The 27,473-nt window shown below is 37.7% G+C and overlaps 1 protein-coding gene across 4 annotated transcripts in view; it reads left to right on the plus strand.

Annotated features, from left to right (window-relative positions):
• The window catches only part of LOC105932114 (NMDA receptor synaptonuclear signaling and neuronal migration factor), a 64,301-nt gene extending 39,081 nt beyond the window's left edge, over positions 1 to 25,220 (plus strand). For 3 of the 4 annotated variants that reach the window (XM_012871110.3, XM_036139814.1, XM_021320756.2), the window contains 9 exons: positions 3,509 to 3,598; positions 10,175 to 10,305; positions 12,692 to 12,775; positions 12,920 to 12,953; positions 16,086 to 16,156; positions 16,263 to 16,342; positions 16,565 to 16,667; positions 20,829 to 20,904; positions 21,889 to 25,220. In XM_012871110.3, the coding sequence (XP_012726564.2) occupies positions 3,509 to 3,598; positions 10,175 to 10,305; positions 12,692 to 12,775; positions 12,920 to 12,953; positions 16,086 to 16,156; positions 16,263 to 16,342; positions 16,565 to 16,667; positions 20,829 to 20,904; positions 21,889 to 21,986 (767 nt within the window). In that variant the 3' untranslated portion in view covers positions 21,987 to 25,220. The remainder of the gene's footprint in view (positions 1 to 3,508; positions 3,599 to 10,174; positions 10,306 to 12,691; positions 12,776 to 12,919; positions 12,954 to 16,085; positions 16,157 to 16,262; positions 16,343 to 16,564; positions 16,668 to 20,828; positions 20,905 to 21,888) is intronic. The other variant, XM_036139813.1, reaches the window with a different exon arrangement.
• The last annotated feature ends 2,253 nt before the right edge of the window (positions 25,221 to 27,473 follow it).

Below are 27,473 nucleotides of genomic sequence, written 5' to 3' on the forward strand. Positions count from 1 at the left end.
ATAATCATTCTGGATTTAAAGCATGATGGCATAGCAGAAATAAAAAATATTGTCATTAAATTTTCCGTCTTACTTCACAGGGATGTCCTATTCCACCACAGCTTTTTTTCTAGCTTTAGATCTTAAATGTTGGGCCTCCGCAGTAGCAATCCCCCCCCCCCCCCCCCCAAAGTTTACTCTCAAAAGCTGTGCAAAGAACCTCTATTGTTGTTATACAGCTCTGTTTAATGAAATACCCTGTGAGGCCTCTTTCATAAAGCTTGCTTATGCACAAAACGGCGTGAATTTTGCATCCTTCACTTTCCATGCAAAAGTTGGAATCTATTAAGAAAAACTTGACGGGAAAATGTGTCGTACTCACGGTAACTCTGACCCATGTGTACACTCATTTTGGAGACAGGGGAAACTGGCGATGCAGATGGTAAAGTGATGAATCAAAGCCAAACTACACAATGATTCCTCTCAGATGTTCAATTTAACTCCACATCAGACTTTAATCATAGAGCGACTTTATCATAAGCATTCAAAACCGCAGCGTTATTCATGCTTGCACTGGTGACACATAACTACACATAAGGATTTCTCAATAAATAAAAGAAAAACCCATAAGCAAGCTTAAATCTTAAATGAAAGTCAGCAAAAAACTTTGTGAGGGATTTCTACCATCACATTCCTCTCCCACAGATTAATAGATAAACTGTGACAACATGTGCGGCAATTACTTTAATTAACGTAAACAGTCAAATACACTCTTGCATATTGCTGTGCGGTGGATGCATTAGCACAGCTGGAAGACCTTGCAGATGGGGGAACTAGAAGGGAATATGGTTGATCAAAGATTTCTTGGCCAATGATGACTGGCCAAGATACCGTTTTAGACTCCGAGCATCGCATGCTTCTATAATTTACAGCGGACGGTGGCTAAAACCCCTCACCCCAAATTCTGGGCCTAACCAGAACCCCAGAGCACATATGAGGTCCTTTTGGTTGAATCTGGGCGTGTAGAGGGCAGAACACGAGGCGGAACCTGGTACGCAAACGTTCAGGTACAGATGGGATCTATGAAGGAAAATTGTGTGCTTGTGTGAGTGCGCATGATTTTCTAAATCTTATTTTTAATTTTTTAATTTTTTTTACTGTACATACACCATTAGTGTGGATTCTATACAACGTTTTATAAATGAGACCCCGGCCGTTGATTGTCATGGCGCTTGCACGCCTAATGTAGCACCATCTCCGCTGCGCTCTGAAATCCAAATTTTGTGTTTTTCTTTTGTGTTGCCTGCGCCACGCAACAGCAGCTTTGCGCTGTGCTGAGCAGAGAGAATGCTAAGTAGCTCGCAGATTATTATGTGCTGCATTCACTTACACTGGGACATCTGACAGTTACAGATGTGAACACTAGTTCACATGGCATATGGGTTTACTTTCCAAAGTGCAATTAAATGTGTTAATAGTTTTAACGCGTTCTTTTTTCTGTAGTTAATAAAAATCTATGCGTTAAAGCCGCAGCCCTGTTTAAAATCAGTCCACAGAAAAAAATAGCTGTCACTGTCAGCCTTTTTCTTTATGAACTCAAACCTTTGTTGCATAAAACAAAAACTGCCTGAGGAGTTAGCTTTCCTGTTAATTGTTGAACAGATATTTATTTGTATAACTACCATTTCTGAAAACTGTATCACATCTGTGTTGCATGGAGTCGACCAGCTTCTGGTATTCCAGCCCTGGACCATTGGTCTACACAACACAGTTCTTCATTTTTTCACACCTGAAACTGCAGGTTTCATTTCCCCCCACAGGTTTTTAATTCATTAAGGTCTGAGGACTGAGCTGGACGATATGATGAGTTTGGAGACATCTTGTTGAAACACCCATTTCAAGGATATTTCCTCTGTGCTATTAATACACTGTATTCAAACAGATCCATTACCATCATTTGAGAAACAGGCTTCACGGTGCTCTGTGGCTTTGAATTCAGCATTTGAGGTCTGCGGCTCCTAAACCCAATTAGAAAAAAGTTGTTTTTGTGAATTCATAGAATGTTATCCATTCCTTTTTAGAGCAGGTAGTATTTTCTTTGGAAAATTGTAACCTCTTCACCACATACTCTTCTTTCTTTTGCTTTCAGATATTAACATTTTTGGGAGCTTCTTGTCGATAGCTTGGCTCCACATTAGGTATTTTCTGACTATTAGAGCGCTCACAGTTAACATTAGGCCTTCACTGGTCACCCAGTGATCTATGGCCGAGTCAACTGTCTGGAATAATAGTTATTATAAATGCACTGTAACCAGCACGTACAACATCTGCTGCCTCCATCCTTAAAAAATTGATTGAGCTCAATACTGTTAATGTTGTGGACCCATTCAATTACAGATTCTGCTACACAGATCCAGCAGCATGCATGCCATGCCTGTTGTATCTATTGGTTTCCATTACTGTACTTCAGCTCCAAGTAGATTATTTACCAAGTAGGAATATTATTTATACCATTTATACCATGATTTTTTTAGCCAATCTTAGACCACTGCTAATATGAACACACCCCCATGTTCCAGTGGTTGCTTGTGGTTGCACCTGATTTGTTCATTGTTGCTCCATTTTTGTTATTTATTTATTTCCATCTGATGCTAATATGTTCTTATTTTTATTTATCTATAGTCTCAAATTATACTACAGCCTAAAATTAAAGAAGACCTCTATCCCTGACTAAAGCTAAAATTACTTTTAAATGTTTATTTTCCTTCATATACCAGCAAAGCCTCAGTTGAAATGACGGTTTCTTGACAGACACGTTATCTGTGGGCGCAGAACGTAAGGGACAGGGTTTTTTTTAATGAAAAATCAAAATGACCTCAAGCCATTCCAGGCAAATAATAATTTTAGTATACTTTACAAGCGCGTGGCGTGAAAATGACGAAAGCGAGAGAACCGTATTTTCCCACAGAAAGCTCCAGGTCTGATGAGCAGCATCGAAACTGTATCGGTGAGGAATCACGTTTAAAAATAGTGTTTCAGTATAAATAAATGCAGTGGCTGTTTTAATGCGTCAGTGCAGATCGTAAAAGACAGCACGGAGACTATTTTTGCCCGGCAGCTTATAAAATTAGAAGGATGATCAATACTCAGGTTTGCACACAAATAGAATCTCCGAGTCGCTTTGCCAACTTTCCCTTGTCTGTGTCTTTAAATGCACATTGATGAACATATAAACCGTAATAAGCAACAGGTTGACGGCGGGCTGTTTGCGTGCACATTTGTTTGTTGGTTTTGTCTGTAAGCAGTTTTTTTGTGTTCGTGGAGAAGACTTATTGCTCTGTGTGCTTTCTATATCTGTCCCCTGGTAGCTGCAGCAGTCTTTGCACTCTCGTTTGTTCTTGGTGGCGTGTGTGTTGAGGAAAAAGCCATTCTGCAGGCTCCCCGGCGTGCGTATGTGTATGTATGTATGCGTGCGACACAGTGTGAGAGCGAACGTGCGTGTGTGACTCTCTCTCCTCGCCTGCACTAGCATTCGCTGAACGTAGATCGAAGAGTTTCAGCCGGTCCTGGAGTGACCCCACCCCAGTCAAGACTGACTCTCCTCATGAGGCAAAAGACAGTGAGTTAACAAGGACTAACACACACCCACGCTCATGTGACACACCAAAGCAGAGCTTGACATGCTAACACGGTTTCTAAAAGCAACAGGGGGATAGACGACATGGTGAAAAATGTGGAAATAACTGTGAGATAATTAAGGCCTGCTTACAAATATGGATTTTAAGACGCATATTTGTGCTTGTGTGAATACCCAAACGTCACAGTTTGCATGGTAAGGAGTCCTGTTAGCAAATTCCCTTTGAGTAAAAACTCACTTTAACTTTTAGAGTTTTAAAACTGCCTTATTGGGTCTATTTAAATGTCTAAATGTCTCTAAATGTCTTTAGGTTTGATACTGATATGACTTTGAGCAGTAAGGGTTAGTGTGTTACAGAAGAGTTTATTCTTCCTGAACCCTTTTACATTTTGTCACATAAAGACCACAAAACTTCAGTGTTTTTCATTGGGATTGTACATGATACAAAGTGAAGTCAAAACAAAAAGGAAACAATAAGTGTGTCCTTATGTGCAATTTACTTTCACTATAAATCCACAACTCTGGTGGGAGAATTGGTCAGCAGCTCTTCCAATTGTGTGCACTTAAAATGTGTTTTATGGAGCTCACTCAAGAAAGAAATTGTTTAAAACAAGCCATAAGTCCAAGGTTGCCACAGACCAAGTGGGACATACACAAGAGAAAAAAAATTCTACATGCAAAATGCTATTTCTAGTACAAAACCAGGATTGTTAATATTCCTGAATTCACTTTCTCCCTATGATGAAAGAGTGATGGTGGTATCCTGCTGTGGGAATGCTTTTCTTCAGCAGGTATACTGAAAAAAGTCAGAGTTAATGTGAAAATGGGTAGAGCTCAAGATACGGCAACACTGAAAATAATCATCTTAGATGTCACAAATATGGTGGTGAAAATGCATCAACCAGCAGGATAACAGTAAACACACAGCCAGAGCCAGAATGGGATGGTTTACATCAAAGGATCTAATGTACTGGAATGAACCAAAGTCCATAAATTAAACAATCAAGAGGCAAGAGTTGGAAAATTAAAGTTAACAGATGCTCTCCAGACAGTCTGACTGAGCTTGAGCTCTGGTCAGAAATGTCTGTGTGTATATATGTGTGAAACAGGTTTAAAAAATATACCTGAAAAGACGTGTTAACTGCAGGGAAAATGGGGTATAAATACAGGCCAGTGTCAAACTTTTCCGATTTTGAAAACCAAATACCTTTTTCCCCTACTTGAAAATTGTGCACCACATGCTGAAGACATTCCCACTCAGACTTCTATTTCCTTAAGATCTTTTTAAAAATATATATTGTATTAATTTTTAATTACTTGTATCTTTAAAATGAGCTCTTTGTCTTTTTAACTATGTTTTAATTTAATTGTGTTTTAATGTTTATACTCTTATCTGTGAAAGGTGCTATACCCTCATACTACTTTGTGTGAGTCTGTCACATAAAATACCTATAAAGACAATTTTTTAAAATATTTATTGTTGCCAATAAACATTGGCACCTATTGTAAATATGTTTACAAGCTTTAAGTTGAATCTATATTTCATTGCACTAGTACAATTTAAGAATGCTCACTTATTCAGATGACCTTAACATACATGGTGCCTATGTTTTTTAAATCAGCTGTGCTTAGTCAATAAATTTGTATTTACAATAGGGCGTCATGCAAACCTTTATAACAGAATTTTATATAGTTCGATTTTTCATAATGTCACAGTCTGTCTCAGTTGAAAACATGCTTATTTGATTAATCATATACAACCAATGTACAAAGAAAGTGCACCCTCCGTCCTTTCTAATGTATTAACATACACATGATCTGGCTTTTAAAAAGTTATGCAATTATTTAAATATAAACAAAAGTGTGTAAAACCAAGTACTCATCAAATTTTCCATCATAGTTATAATGGTTCTATGATATATTATGTAATCACATTGCATATTAATAAATAAAGGTAAAGACAAAATTGTAAAAATCTACAAAAACTAATCCTGTGCCAACATTATCACATTTTACATTATATGTCTAGCTATTATCACAGCACTTTAAATACTGTAAAATGCTTCAAATGGCTCTAAATGTTCGACTGAAACAACATATTTGAATAAAATATGCATGTGTATAGATTTATAAAATTTAAATAGAACCCTAATAATTTAAAATGGGACAAACCCTTTTTACCCCCTCTATTATTTTTTTTTAACCCTAATCATTACATCAGAAATATTTTCAAGTTCTGACTCACAACTACATTATTTTAAATTAGAAAGTTAAAGTCAAATAAAGTTGTGTTTGTTTTGCAAATTATATTTCCAAAATTAAAAACTAACACATTTGTTTGAACCTGCATTTGGGCTGTGCGATTTCTAACAGCTAGAGCGGGCTCCGGTCAGCCCCTTCTCATTTATCTGTTAAAGGACTTTAGCGCTCAGAGGGCGCTCACTATTCTGCCTACATATTCAACAAGCTCATTACAAGCTGGCCGTGTTATAGCGACTGCATGGAACACAGTCTGTTCTGTAGATCCTCTTTATAATGAAGCAGCATTTGGCATTGCAACTCAGATCCTGACTAAGACCAACTAACACTGCACACACAAAAAAAGAAGACGAAGAAAAAAAAATCAGAGTCACGCATTCACGACACTGTCACACGTACAAACTGACTGTCTCTGCTGTTGATTCTGACCCCGTCCATCTGTCTCCTCTCTGATCGTGGGTCTTTCTTCAAATTTGTGGTGCTCTCTCGTTCTGTGAGTATGTCCTCCAAACAACGGAGTGTGTGTCCAAGTCCGAGTGTTTTGGCCAGTAGAAATGTTACCGTATGGACTTGTGTGTCTGTTGTGCCTTTGCAGGGCTCCGGGTGTGTGTCAGCTCAAAGTGTTTGCATGTCCTTTGTGTGCACTAACGTCCGAGTTTGTGTTTTTATTTATTTTTTTACCCACCTCCATCAGTGTTCCAGTGGAAAACGTAATAAAATCAATGAATTGATGACAGACTAACGTGGCGGTCGATGTTTATGTATTAACCTCCGATATATATTTGTTGGCATTAGATCTGATCCCATTTTGTCATTTCTTTCTCCCTATGTGCTCTTTTTCTTCATCTGCGCTGCAGTTTGTATCTTAAGATGTAAATTAATGTGTCATCATTATGTGTTTGACAATGAATGTAATAAATGTTGTTCAAAATCAACCCCCTCCAAAATACAAAAATAATCTTAAGGACCACTGCAGTGAGGAGATTGAAAATAAAATATCAAAAACCCAAGTGGGCAAACAAAATAATAGTGAAAGCTAGAGCACAACTGATGACAGCGGGGATTTGAGATAACCCATAAAAACCCTTATGGAGTAAATTAAATGATAGAAAATCAATGTGATGACTAGAAAATTGGAACCAGGGCTAAGGTAAGATGATCTGAATACAATGGGAAAGACAGGCACACAAATGTAAATTCAAAACCAAAGAAAACAACAAGTACTAAAACCAAGGAGTGTACAAAAATGTGCATTTAGTGGAGCCGTGCTGATTAGGGTTTTCCCGGACGATACCAATACCCGATTTGCTTTAAGATCTGACCTGCCAATCCAATTTTTTTAAAGCTTTAAAGAAAATGTGCTGCAGGTTGTTTCATAAAGATAGCAGCTTTGAATCCAGCAGAAAATCAAGGAAATAGACTATTTCCAGCGATGAGTACATGTCTCTAACCTATATTGGATTTTTATTGAACTTATAAAGGGCATCAAAGAGCAAGATATTAGTTAATGTATTTACTGACAGAAAATAGCTTGAGTTCTTTGTTTTGATGTATTTAATTAACAGGGGCCAAAAAAATCTGTCCACACAGCTTAGATGCCTTGTAAGCTTTTGCCTCTGAAAACATTTTACTAATTAGGAATAATGAAAAAAATCTAAAGTCTCAATACAATTATCTGTTATTCAGCAGGACTGCCTTTTAAACTGCATGACTTGGGTCAGACATGTTTGGTATCCTTCCACAAGCTAATTACAATAATTTGTTTGAAAGCTCTTGCTTTAAGTTTGAGCCGTTAATCAAGAAATCATTTCCAGATAGAGAGGTCTTGATTTTTCCAAGAGTCATGTCAGATTTTATGTAGTTCAATGAAGGAAAATCCAGAGCCCAACTCCAAGCAGTATGTAAATATAACCCTTAAGATGCTGAAACCTGTAAAACCTGCAAGGCCATGACAAGTGAGCCCAAGATTGTATGGTTTCCTAGGCAGAATTTGATGGTCTACTTCCATTTAAGAGCATTAGCAACCCGTCATTGAAGCGCCATTAAAGTAGTTTTATTAGGCCTTTAACACCAGTCATTTCAAACAACATCAAACAACCTCACATTACTCACTTAGGTTTGTTGAATAAATAAATAGCAGCATATTTGTGGAGCCAAAGTGGTTTCTCTGACTCGTTTAGACTAGCAGTCATGTTTGGCTTTGTAACACAGACCCGGTAGAGTTGGCAATAAATAAAGTGTCGGGAAACCACAGAAAACTGTCACTTATGGAGATTCATTAGTAGTTGAAGTGCATAAAACAAAACTCTAACAGAACCACCAGCAGCAGAGAAAATTAAACCATTTGCATCAATGTGATGAAGATTTTCCTCTGCATAACTGCACCTGGTGTTTGGGGGAATTATTGTATATCCAAAATGAATCAAAGTGTTTGTTTTTTGGAAATGGAACTAAAATAATTGTACATTTAAAAAAAAAGAAGTAAAACAGGCTCCTTATAGACAAACATAACTATGAATCATGTGTTTATATATCACTGATCTGTTTTAATTTAATTGGTATTAGGGGCCCCCTGCTGGCCTGGAGGCCAAAAGCAGCTGCCTGGTTGGTTTATGGCCTTGGCCGGCTCTGGTGCCACCGGATGAGAGGCTTTATCTGTACCATCCTCTCACAAAATATACAAGAGTGACAAAAACAAAGTATTCTTCTTTTTGAGGTTTTAAAACCAGGTATTTGTGCTCAACTGTGAAATCATAATTCATAATTTGTATTGCATGATCCACTGCAACAGGGATTTTTGGTATTAAACTTTTAAGCTACTCCGCAGGGTGTAAAAAAAAAAATAACCAAAGTGGAAACATTGACCACTGTCAGAAATCCAAGAACGATCTTTGGATCATAGCTCGCCGTCAACATTTTATCTTCTGCTTCTGACTAGCAGGGCCACTGAAACATTTGGTTTAGTATGACACAGATGCTGACAACACTGCAGCTTTCCATTTGTGAAAAATAGGCCTATTATCTATTTTATGCAGTAATCCACACACTGAAAAGACCCTCACAGAGCAACCTGTTTAAGGAGGCTTTCATCACGCCACCCCTCCACTTACTTCCAAAAAAACAAGTCTCTCAAGACCATTGTACGGATCACAAATTACTCTCAGAAGCCCTTGAAGGAAGTCTGCAGCTCTGATTGCATCATAAGTCATGCAGCGAAACCTTTTAATAAAAAATGCTCCAGTCCGGTTAGATGCAGTAATGAACCTAACAAATGACTGCATCTGATGTAGCCTTTTGTCGAAACATCACACATCACAGAATCATGGTAGTTGTTATGTCCCTTATTACAGTTAGAATAACTATGCATTAAAACCACATACTCTTGATTATTTTAACTTTTATGCATCAACTAAAGCTTAAATACAGTATAAACATTTCAGTGCGATTTGTTTAGATTATAACGGCATTCATAGTTCTGCTTTTTAAGTAGTTTCACAAGTACAACATTGCATTATTATAGCCAGGTAATTAGTCAGGCTGTCTGCTCTTGTAGTCTGTAGTTTGCTGCTTAAAAGACATGTTGGCAAATTTACTTAAATAAGAGTGATAGATGTTGCTCCCTTAGTTGGACTGTTTTAGCACTTGGAAATATTTCCAAGCAAACAAATTTGCCTCCCTTGTAAGCAGGGGATATGTTGGAAGGTTATTTCAGCCTGCAGACTGGCAGTGTGCAGCAACACCTGGAGGAAAAGACAAGTTATGCTCCAAACAGCCTGAGAAAACTCTGGTAGTTTTTCTAACATTAATTTAAAGGCATTAAAAAGGCGAAGAAACTATGTAACTTTTAAAAGTTTGTATGTTTTGAGACCCCTTACTCACTAATGATAGGCCCTTGTTTGACTGTAAACGAGAGCAAAGATATTGAAAACATTAGGATTTAAATTGACAGTACATGTCACTGCTTTATAGTTCATTTTGACATAGATTTTTTTTCTTTAAGTCATCTAAGTAATATTTAACAAAAGGTCTCACCTCTCCCTGAGTTATATTCTCACCTCATGTTCTAAGTCCTACAAATGACATAAATAGGATCCTAAAATATAGTCAGCTAACTTCTTCGCTTTTTTCACCATTACCTGCTCCATCCTGTCCCCTCTCATTCACCTTCTCTGATCTGAACTCTACTCCCTAATTATTTCCCTGCCACCTTGCCTGCCTCCCACCGCTTCGGCAGCATCTCCACATGCATCCTGTTACCTCAGATCTTGATGCTCAGCGCTGTGCTGTATTGTCTTCCAGGTGGAGACCTGCAGACCTCCACTAACGCCCTGGAGGACGGGGCCCTTGAAGATGCCCTAGACTGGGAGGAGGAGAAAGAGATGGAGAGGCTGGCCTGTGAAGGGGATGACTTTGTTCCTCCCAAAATCATGGTAAGATTACAGTGTTGGACAGATTTGTCTGGAAGAAAAGTTAGTAATGTGTCGTTAATACAAAAATGGAGCTGCACTGAGATGATTATGAACTCATTAGTAAACAGTACCAAACTGAAGATGAAACAAAAGGATATTCTTCAGAAAATATTGTCCTTCCTTTGTCTTGTTTTTATTCCTCCAACATTAGCGGTCATTGGCTGACAGACTTTCCTGAAATTGGAGGGAAAGACAACACAGAAGGGATACATGACCCATGAAATCCAAACTAAACACCAAACAGGCCACAAACCAACAAAATGACCAACTCAAACTTACAAAACTAAACCGCAATCCTCAATTTATGCTACAATCTTTAAGTTGGCAAAATGAAAATGAAGATAAATATTTATATCCAGTTTGAGAGCAAATCCCTCAATTCTGCAGGGAGATTTATGTAAGACAGATGCAGAGTACATAAAAAAAATGACAATAACATCTATATATATATATATATATATATATATATATATATATATATATATATATATATATATATATCACTTGACAGTCTCCAAAGGAAGCTGATAAGAAATCTCTTTTTTTTTTTAACCAAGGAAAATAGTAAAGAAATGAACTCTTATCTTTGAGAGGGCCATATATTTACAGTACTGCTCTTGGCATCTCTGGCAGAAATCCTTAAAATGAATCCAGTTTTATTGCAGTTACATAATCTTTAGAAACATCCAACCCTTCCGTTTAAGAAATATATTTTAAATTTTTTTTATATAAAATTTTTATATAAAATATCCCCCAGGGGATGAAGCACTCAGTGAATGTCTCAGTCAATGGAACCTGGAAGAGGAGGAACTGAAGGAACCCTTCAAAAAAAAACTGCATGGGATGTACCACCGACAGATCACTGAAGTGGCCGATATGATCAAATCCTACCAAGGGCCAGAGAGGGTTGGGGCCATCCCGAGTGATGGGAACATCAGGAATAAAGAGCACGAGAAACTGGAGAAATACCAAGGGCTCAGGGAAGAACTAGAAAGATCCTGGAAGTAGTGTCCGTTATCATCGGAGCACTCGGGGCAGTAACCCCCACTCTGGATAAGTGGCACCAACAGATACCTGGAGAAACATCTGACATCTCAATCTCATTCTGAACTGCATTAGAAATGTCAACTAAAACAAACACAATTTCCCAAAGAATTTTGACATAACATTCGGTTTAATGTAAGATTGAATAAATTATCACATTAAACAAAGCAGCTGATGGTAAGCTATGAGGTTCATCTTTAATAAATATAGCTGAATGTTGGGGCTAAAGATGGTTTGACAACAAAATAATATAAGCAATTATTACACAGTAACTAGAAAAAGATGATACAGCTCAGCCAGTCAGGAAATATATATCTTTTTCCAACTCAAAGTGAAGTTTCATTATTAGGAGTTCATTAACAACTTTCCTATTATGAAATGCCTGTTTTTGCAATTTGTCATAAAGTACTTTAAAAAAAAAAAAAAAAAGGTAATTTACATATGCAAAATATATTGGATCAAGACAAACGACAAATGATGAATAAATCACAATAGAAATAGGTATTTTGACAACAAATAAGATTTCCGTCAGCTTCCTATAACTGTTTTTACAGACTTTACAAGTTAGCAACCTACTTAAACATTTGAAAACAAACAAAATCTTCAAATCAGTTCTAAAAAGCACAGTCTGTCAGTGCAAAGTAGCAAATATGGGAGTAATATGGTCTCACTTGGGTGTGCCTGTTAAAAGTTAAGCTGCAGCCTTTTGTACCCTCTACACCTGACCTGATCTGTGCCTCTTCAGCACCATCATAAAGATTATTGCAATATTCCAGTTGGGACAAAATGAAATAATGGACGACCTCTTTAAGAGCACTAAAGAATTGGCGTCACGTCTACAATCACTCTTAACTTCAAAAAAAAAGAAAGAAAAGAAACTAGCACCGTGGACAGCATTAATCTGTATGCTAAAGTTTAAAGTGCTGTCAAGAATAACTCCCGTGTCTCTGACAGAATTAAACTGATATTTAATTTATGAAGGCTCACAGAAACCTGATAGAAAAGGACAAATAGTTCATGTCTGGACTGGCTAATGTGTTCATGATCTATGTTTAAGCTCCTCATTCTCATTGGGTTCATTGTACGTGTTTTAGCTGCTTTGAATCCCTATACATTCCTTTTGTTATGTGAAACTGCAATTTTTAACGAGCAAATAGTTATGAATTAAAATGGGCTAATATGGAGGGTTACCAAATTCTGTACCTTATTATGACAGCTAGGATAAAATAAGGTAATGAATTGTGAATCTCATTTAATAAATAAAATCTATCCTCTCCATCCTTTCTTCCTCCTTCATCTCCAGCTGATCTCCTCTAAGGTCCCTAAAGCAGAGTACATTCCCACCATAATCCGCCGGGATGATCCGTCGATCATCCCCATCCTCTATGTGAGTCCAACATTGATATGCTGTGTACGCTGCAGAAAACAAGGACACTTACAGCTTGTAATTGACATTTAAAAGGGTTTTTATTTCAATGAATTCAATGTTTTTTGCTTGGTAATCAGTGCTTAATTGTGTCTCTTCTCATAGGATCACGAACATGCAACTTTTGATGACATTTTGGGTGAGTTTTTTTTTTTTTGTTGCTAAATTGTGTTTCTTGCCTCTTTTAAACACTTTGTTGCATTTCTTCTAAAGCAGAAATAATATTTCTAATCATGTTTATTTAATATTAGCAGTAAACATACAGGGACACTTTATGTCACAGTTATTAATTTACTTATTTGCTTATAGAGTAAGTAATAATTTTAAAATCCCATCAAGTCTGTTAAATAACATTAAAAGAGACAAAATTATTTTAATGCAATTGGTCTTAAATGCAAGAATGACATTGCTATCGAAAACTGTATTTTTGTGTAAACTAAGATTACTAAACTGCATTTTCCTAACCAGTGAGTATACAAAGTCTACACAGGCCTGTTAAAATTAAACTTTTTGCAGTGTAAAAAACTTAGATATGATAAATAATTTCCGAACTTTTTTTTCTCTTGAATGTGAACTAATGATGTTTCAGTAAAACAGCTTAACTAGAACAGTCGAAGGCAATCGTAAACAAATGTGTGTGTGTTTTTTTTTTTTTTTTGCACTTTTACAGTTTTCTGGAAGTTTATTCCAGATAGGTGGAGCATAGGAACTAAATGCTGCTTCACTGTGTTTGGTTCTGGTTCTGGTTCTGCAGAGCAGGCTGGAGCCAGAAGACCTCAGTGGTCTGGAAAGTTGATACACTGATAACAAGTCTGTGATGTATTTAGGTGCTAAGCCATTCAGGGATTTATAGACTAACAGAAGTATTTTAAAGTCTGTTCTCTGAGATACAGGGAGCCAGTGTAAGGACTTTAGAACTGGGGTTATGTTCTCTACTTTCTTAGTCTTAGTGAGGACGCAGGCAGCAGCATTCTGGATCAGCTGAAGCTGTCTGATCCACTTTTAGGCAGACCTGTGAAAACACCGTAGCAGTAATCAATTTGACAAAAGATAAACACATGGCTTCGGGGGGGTGTTCAGATCCTGCTGAGAAATTTGTTCTTTAATCCTGGAAATGTTCTTCAGGTGACAGAAGGCTGATTGTGTTTAGATGATTTTGGAGGTTCAGGTCTGAGTCCATCACTACACCCAGATTTTGAGCCTGATCAGTGATTTCTAGTTGAAGCAACTAAACTGTGTGCTAACACTTGATTGCTCCTCTATTGGTCCAAAAAGTATTACTTAGGATTTATTTTTATTCAATCGAAGAAAAATTAGAGGTAATACAGCAAAAAACACCCTTATTGGATAACTAAAACTTTGTTTAACCATCTCTTGATTCATTGTCAGCATTAAGTCTTCTTGGGTACACATCTGGCATTAGAGGCATATGGAGGCTGATTCAACTGAAATAAAGATTTGCAGGCCAAATAAGATGTTCTTGACATTTGGATGCTTAAATAATTAGGATGAAGCCAAAGGTATCAGTCAGGAAAAGCAGACAAAAAAACAAAAGCCTTTTATATATAAACTAAGCACAAAAAGCAAGGACACGTGTATTTAGTTGAGCATTTCTTTGTGTATAGCAGTGCTTCTCTGCAGGTCTGTTTAATTTTTCTTAAATGGTCTCTTTTTTAAGAGCATTTGTGGTTTAAGCTGCAGAACACAGTCTGGGGGATGTGCCCATGAAAAACTTGCAGAGTCCTCTGATGCCAAAATCGCTTTTGTGGTAGCAGTGTAATGGTATGGGGTGGCATCTGTCCCGCTCGAAAATAATACACACTCACAGAATTTGGGAGTGGAAAGGGTTCAGGTGCCTGCCTGCAGTCCTGGATCTGCTAGTTAGTGTTGTTCATGCCAGACTGACCCACACAACCACTATGGCTGACCTGGGACAAATGCTGGTTGACCTATCTCCCACAGCAGTGTGTGACCAAACAAAAGGTGCCAGGTTTGTTCTCACAAGCACTACTGAAGCCCCTGTTTGTTAATCAATGAATTATTATATATCTTCTCTTTTGTACGTTGCAATCCAATTAATGACACCAAACAAGGCTCAACAGCAGAATAAACAACAGCATTGGCAGAGAGGATCTAGCAAGTTCTATACTACTATACACACTCAACTCTGCTGCTCAACACGCAAATGCATTTTCCTTACAAATGTGGCAGAATTTTAGCAGAGATAAACAGGCTTTCGAGTTGTATAAGATCTAAGCTAAAGCATCACTGTGAGTCCAAGTCTACTTGTAGTCACCTCAAAAAGTTACGTTTTCAAATGGCCTGGACCAACAGTTCCCAACCTTGGCCCTCAGGGCCCACTGTCCTGCATGTTTTAGGTGCTTCCCTGCTGCTGACCAGCAGACTTAAATGACTGAACAGGCTTCTGCAGCACTGGATGGCATGCTGAGGAGCTTATGCAATCACTTGACATGTAAAACATGCAGGACCGTGTGCTCCGAGGACCAGATTTGGGCACCCCTGGTTGAGACAAATCCAGAACTAAATCAAACAGATGTGTGATTGCAAGAAAATTAAATCAAGCGAGTCATTGTGTTTTTCCTGCAATGGATTATTTCATGGCCACTCCTCCAATTACAGCTGGGATAGACATGAAATCAAAGCAGTGCAAGAGAATAAAAAAAAAATATCTCCATTCCTCCAAAAATGGACAAACTCCCTCTAGTCTTAAGTCTCAGCTGTGCAGATGTTTGCCAGAGGAATAAAATCTGAACTCTGACTCCTGTTGCAGAGCGACAATAAAAATCAAGGAAACGGTTCAGGGATAAACCTGACAAGCAATTAAATCTCCAAAAAATGGCTTAGGTTTGGCTCATAACGTGGGTTTAAATCATGTTTAATCCTTCCAAATAGACTTACCTACTATTATTTGAAATCACTGTCTGCATTCGCAAAGCGTTGCTTATAATGGGAGCATTTAAACTAAAAGTTCCCCGGAGCATCAGCACCTCTACGTGAAACAAAACTCACAGAGAGCAGTTTAAAAGATCATTTTAAATCTATACTTAAACATACATATTACAGAATTACACCTGAATCTCTTCCAGGGATCAAGGAAATCTAAATCTCCTGCTGTTCTTGCACATTTACATCAACGCACCGTCCACCTCTTTGATGTCTGACCCTGTCTCTGAGCGTGGTCTTTTAATGTTTTTACTTGTTCATGGTCCTTGGCCACTGACATTCATCCCACTTTATTTCTGGCATGCAGAGGAAATAGACAAGAAGCTTACAGCATATAGGAGAGGAAGCAAATTCTGGAGGATGCTTATCTTCTGTCAAGTGAGTAAAATCACAATTTCATCTTGGATTTTTACCTCAAATCCTTTGATCTGTTGTGGGTTTTATGCTCCTTTTTTTGAATTTTGATGTTGTATTTGTTCAACAGGGAGGCCCTGGTCATCTTTATCTGCTCAAGAACAAAGTGGCAACCTTTGCTAAGGTGGAAAAAGAAGAAGACATGAGCCAGTAAGCTGCTTTTTTTCCCTTCACTTCTATTTGTTCCTGTTGTCACATGTGACAATTTGCATTCATGTTTAATGCCCAACGTCTTTTTAGTGATTTGTCTTCGCATGTCTTGTGTTTAGTCTTAACTTTAGTCTATTTTCCATTTATTGTCCTGGAGATTTTCACAATCTGCAGGTTGAAGAAAAAAAACTCAGGTAGCTTTTGCTTTCTGTGTTTGTTCAGATTCTGGAGGCGATTGAGTCGCTTCATGAGTAAAATCAACCCGGAGCCAAACGTGATCCACATCATGGGATGCTATGTTCTGGGAAACCCCAATGGAGAAAAGGTATTCAGACACATCAAAGGCGCTCAAAAGAAATTTTACATAATGTTTCACTTTTTTAAAGCAGTTTTTATTAAACTGGGAGGAGTTTCAGACAGATTACACAAGAACCACACAGTTAAAATGAAAATATCAATACATCTCAAACAATTCAATTAAATTTTATTTATATAGCGCCGATTCATAAAACATGTCATCTCATGGCACTTGCCAAAGTCAAATTCAATCAGATTATACATATACATTTTATGGTTGATAATTTAACTGAGTTGTATTTAAAGTCTTTGCCTCAGTCTGCAAATAGGTGCCTTATTTAATCATACAGAAATAAAAATTATATTTCAGCAGTACTCAACACCAGATCCTAACAAAGAAAAGTACGTTAAAATTAACATTTATTCCGATCTAATTATGATCAACATTGTCAGTGGTGAGGTTCAGTTGTGACAAAAAGATCATGAAAAAGATTTTTGCTTTAGTAAAATTGTTTTTCATGAGCACAGAAAATGTTCTTGACAGATTATTATTATTTACACAGATGTAGGATCATGGTCAGAGTTGTTAATGAGCACAGTTTACAAATGTATTTAACATTGTATACAAAAAGGTTTGCCGTAATTGTGTTTTTGCCTTTCAGTAGATGCTACATTTTGAAACTGATTAACAGCACCATTATCATCAGCACATTATTTCAAATATGGATTGATCATTTAAAAATCACTATCGGGTCTATTTCAAATCTGACTGCTTTTCCAAAATCATATTTAAATAAAAATAAGATTGTAGGTAAAATAGTGATCTTTACTTCTTGGATTATCACTATTTAATACTTTTTAGGTGTTTATTAGCTAAAGAAATCCCTACACAAGGACCCAACTACACTAACGCTCTTTAACAACGTGTTAAAGGTGCCTAATATGTCATGATTTAGGATTTTTGTTTGTTTGTTTTGGACTTTTCCTGACTTGTCCATAATCAGTTCTGTCACCTCTCAGCCACCGAATCCCTCCAATTAGCTCAGTAACCAGTCATCAGTTCCACCTGCTGCCACTAATCAGTTCCTACTCGGCTCACCTGTTCCCCAGCCTTCATATACCTGACTCACATATACTCACCCACTCACTACCGGCGTGGTGTTTTCAGTTTATTATTATTTTATTATCTGCATCTGGTTAAGTCTGGTTCTGGTCTGTCAGCATAGAACATTTTTAATAAACCCTTTTTAACGTAACTCTGTGTTTGGCTGAATTTCGGGCGTTACATAATACAGGTTAAATCTTGCCAATGAGGCAGTATTTGATTAAGCATGATTTTGCTGTCGCTAATATTGCTTACCTAATAATCCATTCATAAAATTTTGCCTCTAGAAGTCTTCTCTGTCTTGCTTCTTGTTTCTGCATTGTTCTATGTTTGTAGTACGTGTGTTTTTTGGTCACCCTATGTCTGATAATTAGCATGCCCTTCAATGAGATGTGTCCATCTCCACCTGTATAAGTGTTCTCTCGAATTTCGGAGGGATGATACTGAGCATATTCGAGTAGCACATACACCAAAAAAAAAAAAAAAAATGCTACACCTCTCTGCACAAGTAGTCAGACACACACAGTAACACACAAACATGCCAAAAATAAGGATAAACAAAGCACATGAACACACAAGCTGGCAAGCACATAATCAGTCCCAGACCATCGCCAGCGGTGTTTGTCTGACCCATCTGTCTGTTCCCGTCATGTCTGCCAAACAATGCTTTGTTACATAAAGTGCTTCTCTGCACCTAGACAGACAAACACAGCTGCATACTTTTGTTTTAGAACTGTATGAAGCCAGAATGAAAAAAAAAAAACAACAAAGCAGGTGTTGGATTTTTTTTTTCTTTTTTTCAGGAACTCGATTTTATTCAGTCAACCATTTTGGCTGAACCACCTGTATAGGTGCACTGTAGTTTCTTTAAAAGCCAAAGGTTGAGCCTCAAAAGTGATTTTTACTTTTACACTTTCTCCAGAGAATTGAAATTTACTTCTGAGGATTGACTGAAAATCACTGTGTCTCAAATACTGTGCTGGTTTTAAAATGATTCGGAGTTCAGTCCCATGACTCATAGTTCACTTGCCGTTTCACCTGTGTGACATATGTTTCATCATTTGTACCAGGTTACAAGCAATCTGCTTAGTCCCTTTGAAATCGACCACATGTCGGGCCAGGATTTATTTATTTATTTTTTTTGTAGAGACTATGTGCAAAATCACCTTAATAAAGATAAAACTCCTGCCCAAAATCTACTGCTTGAGAAATTACATTTAAAGACCGTTCAGAGTAGTTGAACACTGTGACATACATGAAAAGGTATCATTCTGCAACTAAACAAACACAAATGTTGTGTTGAACTATTGCTGAGTACCCCCAACTTCTCTATGGGGTTCCAAATGTGTCAAAAAAATTTGTATTCATTCAAACGTGTGCTGTATATGTCAAACTAAACATTTGCATGATGACCTATCATCACGTATATGATATTAGACCCAGTCACGGATGGAGAACATCTGCACATACGTAGAGAACAAAGGATACTGGTAACAACTGAATCCTAAAATGCACACTATTAACCCACTGTAATGGCAGCTCCCAGGTAGGAGGTTTCACAGCTGGAATCCACGTGATGTCATATATAGCAAATAGCAAGACTCTTTAGCAGAGTTCTCGCTACTCACAAGCAGTTCTCCACACACTGCATTTGGGAAGACGCACACATGAATGTCCTGATCTCTCTGGCCAACTAAAAGGCTGCATTTTTTAATAAAACCTTGGACCTAAAATAATGTTTGGTCTGCTATCCTCCTAGATCTGGCTGTCTCAGCATCTACAGAAAAATAATCTGAGCCAAAGATACTGCAAGAAGAGACAGATTTTGTCTAATTAAGAAGTATTTTTCCTAGCACAGATCTGAATAAGACAACATTTGAAACCACAGCTTTGCACATGACAAGTAGATCAGTCCGACCAGACGCCCACTGATACAAATTTCACCTAAATAACTGGTTTAAGAGCTGATACTCCTGTAACGTGAGCTTGTTCCTTTTTATCTGTGCTTTCCCTTACTCTCTTCTCAGTAAGCTGCATAAGATGTGTCTGCGGACTCTCTTTGAACATAATAAATGATGTCGCCATTTTTCCAGCTCCCAACGCTAAGGCTAAAGCTCTGCTAATGCTAAGACAGCAGTAACCATTAGTTACTACTGTGTTTACTACACAGATTGCTCCGTTAAACTGCAATTGGCTTTAGCTCACCGCTAGTACTTATACACACATTAATATTTGTATTAATGGTACTTTAACGGACATGTGAGACTTAGAAGGGTTGCTAAACAGCAGCAAAGTCAAAGTTTTTGTTGTTGCCGTTGTTAACTGAGACACTAATTCAGGATTTGACATCATATCGCCATTTGTCCATTTGTTTGCCAACTTGATAGGCAGAAATTTTTTTTCACCACAATCTTGGTAGTCCAGCACCCACTGTGATGGCTAGTTAATAATTAAAAATCAACTGTTCAAAAAGATATTGATTCTCATTGTAGCCAATGAAAAAAAAATACTTTTTAAATACGGTTTTCATTTTTCAGTTTGCTTTGCATTGTGACCTGGTCGTTTGAACATACTGTGAATTTATGTTATAGACCACTTGGACAAACTTGCCAGGTTATTTTGCATTTTCAGCTTCTTAGTTTTCTAAATTTTGGGTTTCTAACAACTTTATGTTGCCACACTTAGAGTATGGCAAGACTAAGAAAGGCTAAAGAAGCAACGTGTTCTTGTTAGAAACAGAAGTATACTAGTATTATTTGTCATGATGAACGTTGATCTCAATGTCGCCCAGAGGTTCCCCACAAAAAATAAGGGTTTCCTTATTGTTTTTTATTATTGTGTAATGCCTTTTACAGTATATAACAGTCCTTATAAGAGGTGGCAATATGAAAGCCAGGAGTACAGACCAACGCCCCTGTACTTTCCATCTCTCTTATGACCTGCACAGGAACAGTTTTGCCTGTTAGACAGTAACAAGCTGAATTTATGAGTTAATGTTTGGCGCGTGCCGCTGAACACGCTAGCTCCCTCGTTAAAAGAGAAGCAGGATTAATTGCTGCATGCTTTCTTATCTCTGCCCAACAGCTGTTCCAGAAACTGAAGAATCTGATGAGGCCATATTCTGTTGAGTTTGAGTCACCGCTGGAGCTGTCTGCACAGGGTAGGCCCCGGAGCACTCTTAGACGAGGCGACTACAACACATGATTTTATACACATTCACATGCTACATCCAATACTTACAGTAACATGCACACACATGCCATCTGTCCAGCACTGGCAGATAAGGAGGAGGAATGTACAAAACAGATGTTACCTCTTCTATTCACATTGTCAGATTTCATTTCATAACCCCTCATTTTCTTAATGAATATCTATTTATTGTGGACTGTCCATGTTTTTCTTAGTGGGGCTCAGGTTTTTCTTTTGGTATAGTTTCTAGAAAGGTTTGATTTCTCCTTGCTATGATGCAGACAGCAGCTTTAATATTATAGTCACCCTCTATTCTAAAGTAAATAAATGTTTTTACAAAAAACATTAACTGAATCTCAGTCTAATGCCAGTCCATAAAGACCTATTAAAAACTTTTAATGCAGTACTTACCATAGTTCTAACAGAAGAAGTTTCTGTCCAGCTCAGTACAATAATATTGCGCTTTTTAAAAGAACATCTTCTAACCCTGTAGGACTGCTGAATTTCTGCTCTCTGTTTTCATAGTGAATAAAGAGTAATGCACGTTGGAAGCTTAACCTGAATAATTCTCTAAGTTGCATTGTCTAAAGATAATTTAAATACCTTGGCAAGTATTTAATAGCTGGTAAAAGCTAAAACACACCCAGAAATTTAGCCTCTGCCCGAAAGTCAAAATGTGTTTGATGTAAGTTTCCAAGAACTACTTTCTGTTCCATTTTTACCATCCTCAAAAAAAAGGTGCAGTTTAATTGGCGATTTTACTAATCTTTGTGCATCAATTATCAGCATAGAACAGTTTTAAAATGCATACACACAGACAAAACACCAATTTTGCTGTTTTAGTCTAATCCAGGATCCAGCGTTATGTAATCTTTGTGTTTTGTAATGTTTTTGGCCTATTAAAGTAGTTTACTTTATGTAAACCTTTTTTTCTGTTTCCCAATCACCAATTAAGGCAAAGAGATGATCGAGATGTACTTCGATTTTCGCCTCTACCGCCTTTGGAAGACACGCCAACACTCTAAACTCTTGGACTACGAGGACCTTTTGTGACAAAGACACGCAGACAAAGAGCGCAGCGGTAGCCCAACAGTGCCAAGAGGACACTGCTAAAACTGATCCAGTGACTAAACATATCCTAACTATCAAGTTTGGGCTGTCAGCTTAAAAAAAATAAAATGAAAAAAATTACCTGCTTTCATGCTGGAGAGGGCTGGAAGAGGAGGAAGAGCAGCAGCAGGACAATGACGATGATGAGTTGTAGAACAATGAAGGAAATGTGGGGAAAAAAACTTTCTATACAAAAAAAAAGATAAACCCCAACAAAGCTGAACTCTCCATATCAAAGTTGTCAAAGTTTTCGTTTTCTTTACCTTTTGAGTTTCAAAAATATAAACTGACGATTAAAAGTATATACATATACACTTTTTGTCCCACTGTTGTTGCAATGACATACTTTCTGGGGGCCTCGTGCTTCAGATAAATTGCTGTAACTCATCCTGTCCCAATGTGGTTCTGTGTTTTAAAACTCCCAGACTGACCCCTGAGACATACATATACATAGGTAATGTTAACGTGTGTATAGTTCACATGAATATATTAGTATAGCCTTAGTCATGCAAATAATACTCTATATTGGATCATCGTTTATTTTTGATGTGCATCGTTGTGCAGTTTCATATGAAAATACTTTGAAATAACTCAGGTTTTTTGCCATGAATTTAAAGAATCCGTCTATTCTATGATATTATAATATTCAGCGCCATTGCTTTGAATGAATGTATCGTCTCTCTGGAGATCTATGGGAATATGAATGTTTTGTGAGGATATAAAAAAAAAAAAAGTGTTGAGTGTGTTTTCCATTGAAGAAAAAAAAAGTGTGCGTTTTCTCTTAAAAACACCTTTAAGCAAAAAGAATAATCGCCAGCATTGCCATAAATATCCCTTGGTCATGTCTATCCAAAAAAAAGGATGACAGTCTAGTGTGATTCATGATGTCAAAGGATGTAACAGCCATCCAAGGGCTCCTACAACGGCAGAGAAGGAGTTTCCCTAATGATCAAACCCTGTTCTTTTGCAGAGGGATCAGTCCTAACAATAGTACCGGCTACTCTGCTTCTGCTGAAAATACTCTCGGTTTTCTCGGAGTAGGAGCCAAACGAGCCTCCAGCGCCTCTAACTTTACCCGGGCTTCATTCTAGAGTGAGGACCAGAGTTTTTTTAGCAACGAAGGCGTCTGCCAGAATATGAGGCTGTGAGCAGATACATGCCTGGTCTTTCGATGAGGTAACATCCGTCAGACAGATGCACTCTTTGGCAAATTCAGCAGCTCCAGCTGTTTCAGACAGACTAAACAAGGCCTGGTGCCCGTAAGACGCACACATGCATGTTAGGGCTGGGACCAAAAATACATTTAGAGACAAAGTTAGAAGGGCACAGGTACCACAGCCTATACATAATTCAGCTGGTGTGCTTGTTATGAGCACGGCTGCTAGTGGAAACATGGTCCTGATAGCCGCTGCGGCTCGGGGGGGTTTCTGAAGGAAATAACGCAGATGTCATTTCAGCGCCGGCTTTAGACTCCATATTCATTCCGATTTATTTGTGACAACGCTGGTTTTGAGGACATGTGTGAGAGCTTATCGACCGTAGGCAGAGAAGGACAGATGACAGTGGTGGCATGTGAAGCAGAAAGTGAAGGATAGAGGTAGAATCAGTAATTGGTTAATTAGGCTAGAGTGAAACCAATTAAAACCCAGTTACACTTGACACCTCACCTCTTTGTGAAAGTGTAGATGCTGTTACCTTTACAGCCCTCAAGTTTATATATATATATATATATATATATATCACCTGACAGTCTCCAAAGGAAGCTGATAAGAAATCTGTCTTTTTTTTTTTAACCAAGGAAAATAGTAAAGAAATGAACTCTTATCTTTGAGAGGGCCATATATTTACAGTACTGCTCTTGGCACCTCTGGCAGAAATCCTTAAAATGAATCCAGCTTTTATTGCAGTTACATAATCTTTAGAAACATCCTACCTTTCCGTTTAAGAAATATATTTTTTATTTTTTTTAACAATCCTAGGTGCTACACATAGTGGTACTCATGCTGTAAGTAATCTCTTTAAAAAAAAATCATAATACCGATGCATACAGAGCATATTCCGAATTCAAACTTTGAGATTATGCTGCTGTAATGAAAGATGGATTTATCATAAGGCTTTTTATACAACTTCATCCCAAGAGCAAATAACAGTGGCAAGTGCCATAATTGATTTCTAAGTAAATGTTAGCGTTAGATAGAAAAATATAGATAATTTCCATTGCAAGTTTTAAATGAACTGCTGTGCAGGTGGGAAAGCTTGGCTATCAGTATATATTAACAGACACCGGGCTAAATCCCTATATGCCTGTTATTCTTCAAACTCTAGTAGATTGCAATGTATACATAATAAAATGTTATATATGGGGGACAGGAACAGACAAATCAAATCCCTAAAATAACCGTCAGCGGCCTTGATTTTTTTTAAAAAAGTGGATGTTGGATATTGACAAAGCTAAATCTGGCTTCTGGAGTCTTGTTTTTTTGTTATACGTCAGAGCAAACAGTCGCTGTCAAAATGTTTAAAGTAATGTTCAATTCAAGATCTTCAAGAGGCCACGGTGCAGAGCTCAGCCAATCAGAGCAGTTGCACAATGACCACCGAGTCCCGGAAATCTGCGAAAGTTAAATCAGTGTAGTTAAGAGTTAGCAGAGAAATGACTTAAGTGGTCATAGCTTTGAATAACACACACGAGACAAAGTGTCTATGTCAGCTTAGTCTAAGTTTTTCATATGCTTTCTTTTGTCAATATATGTGGATTTGTTAGAATTTCATACTGTGCTGAAACCATTTCTGAGTTGGAATCTCTCTAAATGATTATTTTTATTATAATTTCCTATGTGTTTGCTGTGTCTGACATTGCAGTCCTGGCCTGTTTCTCTAGAACAGCCAAGTGCTCTCTTCTCCTCTCCTCTCTTCTCTCTCTCTCTCTCTCACCGCCTGAGTCACGTAATATGTTTTCACTACAGATTTAAAATTCAGCAGTTACACAACCTGTCATCTCACAGAGCCATTTTAATTCCAGCAAAAGCACCGAGCTGCCAAATTCTCAAAGAAGTCGCCCTAAACAGCTGCTGGGTTTTAATGGGATTATTTTTTTCAGAGCTTTCACCTCAGCATAATTTTCCGCATCAGAAACACGGCAGCCACGGGTTATTTTAGTCAAAAAAAAAAAAAAAAGGCACAGGATGAAAATAATCTATTATCTGTTCTGTGGGAAATCTCTTACTCATTTAGGATTTTGTTAAACTAATTTCGGGGGATAAGGTTGAGGGGGCATCGTGACTCAGGACCTTCAGAGAGATTTCTTTTTTTTATATCATTATCAAGAAAAAAAAATGAAGGCGATTCACTGGAAATCTAATTAAAGATTCTAATGAGTTAATTTCCCTGTTGTTTGCTTTTTCATTGGTCAAGCAGAGCAACCCACACTTATTGGCACCCTTGGTAGAGGATGTGTAAAAACTCTCAAGATAAACCTTTATAATCTCACACTGAACATTTTAGACAACCCCAACCTTTAATGTGAGCACGCTTATTCACTGAGTGGAAAAGTAACATGTAAAGGGTTTATTTTTGATTAACCAGTGCCACAATTACTGACACCTCTAACAGTTCTTATAAGGCAAACATAAGAGAAGCATTTCCATATTTTATACTTTTGTAAAGGAACCTCTAATTATTAATCCATAACTCTTGTTCACCTGAAGCATAAACATGAGTACACAGAGGCTCATTTTCATTTGCTAGTCTACAAAACAGGACATACATAAAAACATGCCATTCAAGTAAGGCAATTCTATGCTATCTATAGAATAGTAGGGACTACAAAATAGCTGGTTGTCTAAACCGGCCTTTATCTTCAGTCAGAGTAATAAATAAAACATCTTAAATGGGGCCTAGTCACATATTTTGACCAGAAAGAAAACACAAGAAAAACGTATATTCAACTTCAAACAAAATCATACACACCAAGCATTCTTCCTGATAGTCTTTACTTAAGGCAAGGCAAAATTATTTGTATAGCACATTTCAGTACAGAGACAATGCAAAGTACTTTACATGATTTAAATACAGGGAAAAAAACAGAATAAAAGCAAGTAGGAATAAAATGTAATAAAATAGAACTTGAAAAAATAGAAAAATAGAAACTTAAGGCAAACATTAAAAACAGTTGGACTACAAAGATGAACTAGTGATGTTTCAGTAGAACAGTTTAACTAGAACAGTCGAAGGCCATCCTAAACAAATGTGTCTTTAATGTTGATTTAAAGGAACTCAGGCTTTCCGCACTTTTACAGTTTTCTGGAAGTTTGTTCCAGATCAGTGGAGCATAGGAACTAAATGCTGCTTCTCCTTGTTTAGTTCTGGTTCTAGGTATGCAGAGCAGGCTGGAGCCAGAAGACCTGAGTGGTCTGGATGGTTGATACACTGATAACAAGTCTGTGATGTATTTAGGTGCTAAGCCATTCAGGGATTTATAGACTAACAGAAGTATTTTAAAGTCTATTCTCTGAGATACAGGGAGCCAGTGTAAGGACTTTAGAACTGGGGTGATGTTCTCTACTTTCTTAGTCTTAGTGAGGACGCGGGAAGCAGCGTTATGGATCAGCTGCAGCTGTCTGATCCACTTTTTAGGCAGACATGTGAAAACACCGTTGCAGTAATCAGTTTGACTAAAAATAAACGCATGGATTAGCTTTTCCAGATCCTGCTGAGGCATCAGTCCTTTAATCCTGGAAATGTTCTTCAGGTGATAGAAAGCCGACCTTGTATTTGTCTTTAGATGCTTTCGGAGGTTCAGGTCTGAGTCCATCACTACTACTACTTAGTCTTCTTTGAACCTGAAGAGAACTTTGGAGGAGGCAGTGATCGGCTGACATAAACATTGTTGAGTTATCTGCCGGCGGTACCGTGGAACTATCAGAAAACGAGATGGTGACAATTTACAGCTTCTGTAAGAGCCACTCCAGAATCCTGTGATGCCTCGCAGTAAAGCGACCGCTCAGCGTGGCCGAAGACCAACCTGATCTACAGCGTTACTCTTTCTTTTTGCACCTCGACTGGGCGCTGCTGACTCGCTCAGCTCCATCACAGACATACATACATAGACGCTGACTCGCACGTTGTCGTCACCGCCATATTGGAGGTAGCATGGTGAGCCGATTCGGAAAAGATGCCTCATCCTGCGTGGATTTGAACCAACCACTTCAGAGTACAAACCAGATCTACTGGCATTACCTTTCACGGGTAAGAATGAACGTATAATTATGATTGAATCTTTTCATTATAACGTGGTAAATGTGTCTATAGGCTCTGTTCCTTCTCCTTGATATTATATTAGTATGCGCACATTGCACACATGTGCAATACTGTACTTCTGGTTATGTGGTGTTGTTATTGTAAACATACACAAAAGCTCTGTCCAGAAGT

The sequence above is a fragment of the Fundulus heteroclitus genome, chromosome 8 (assembly GCF_011125445.2).
Source record: "Fundulus heteroclitus isolate FHET01 chromosome 8, MU-UCD_Fhet_4.1, whole genome shotgun sequence".
Classification (NCBI taxonomy): domain Eukaryota; kingdom Metazoa; phylum Chordata; class Actinopteri; order Cyprinodontiformes; family Fundulidae; genus Fundulus; species Fundulus heteroclitus.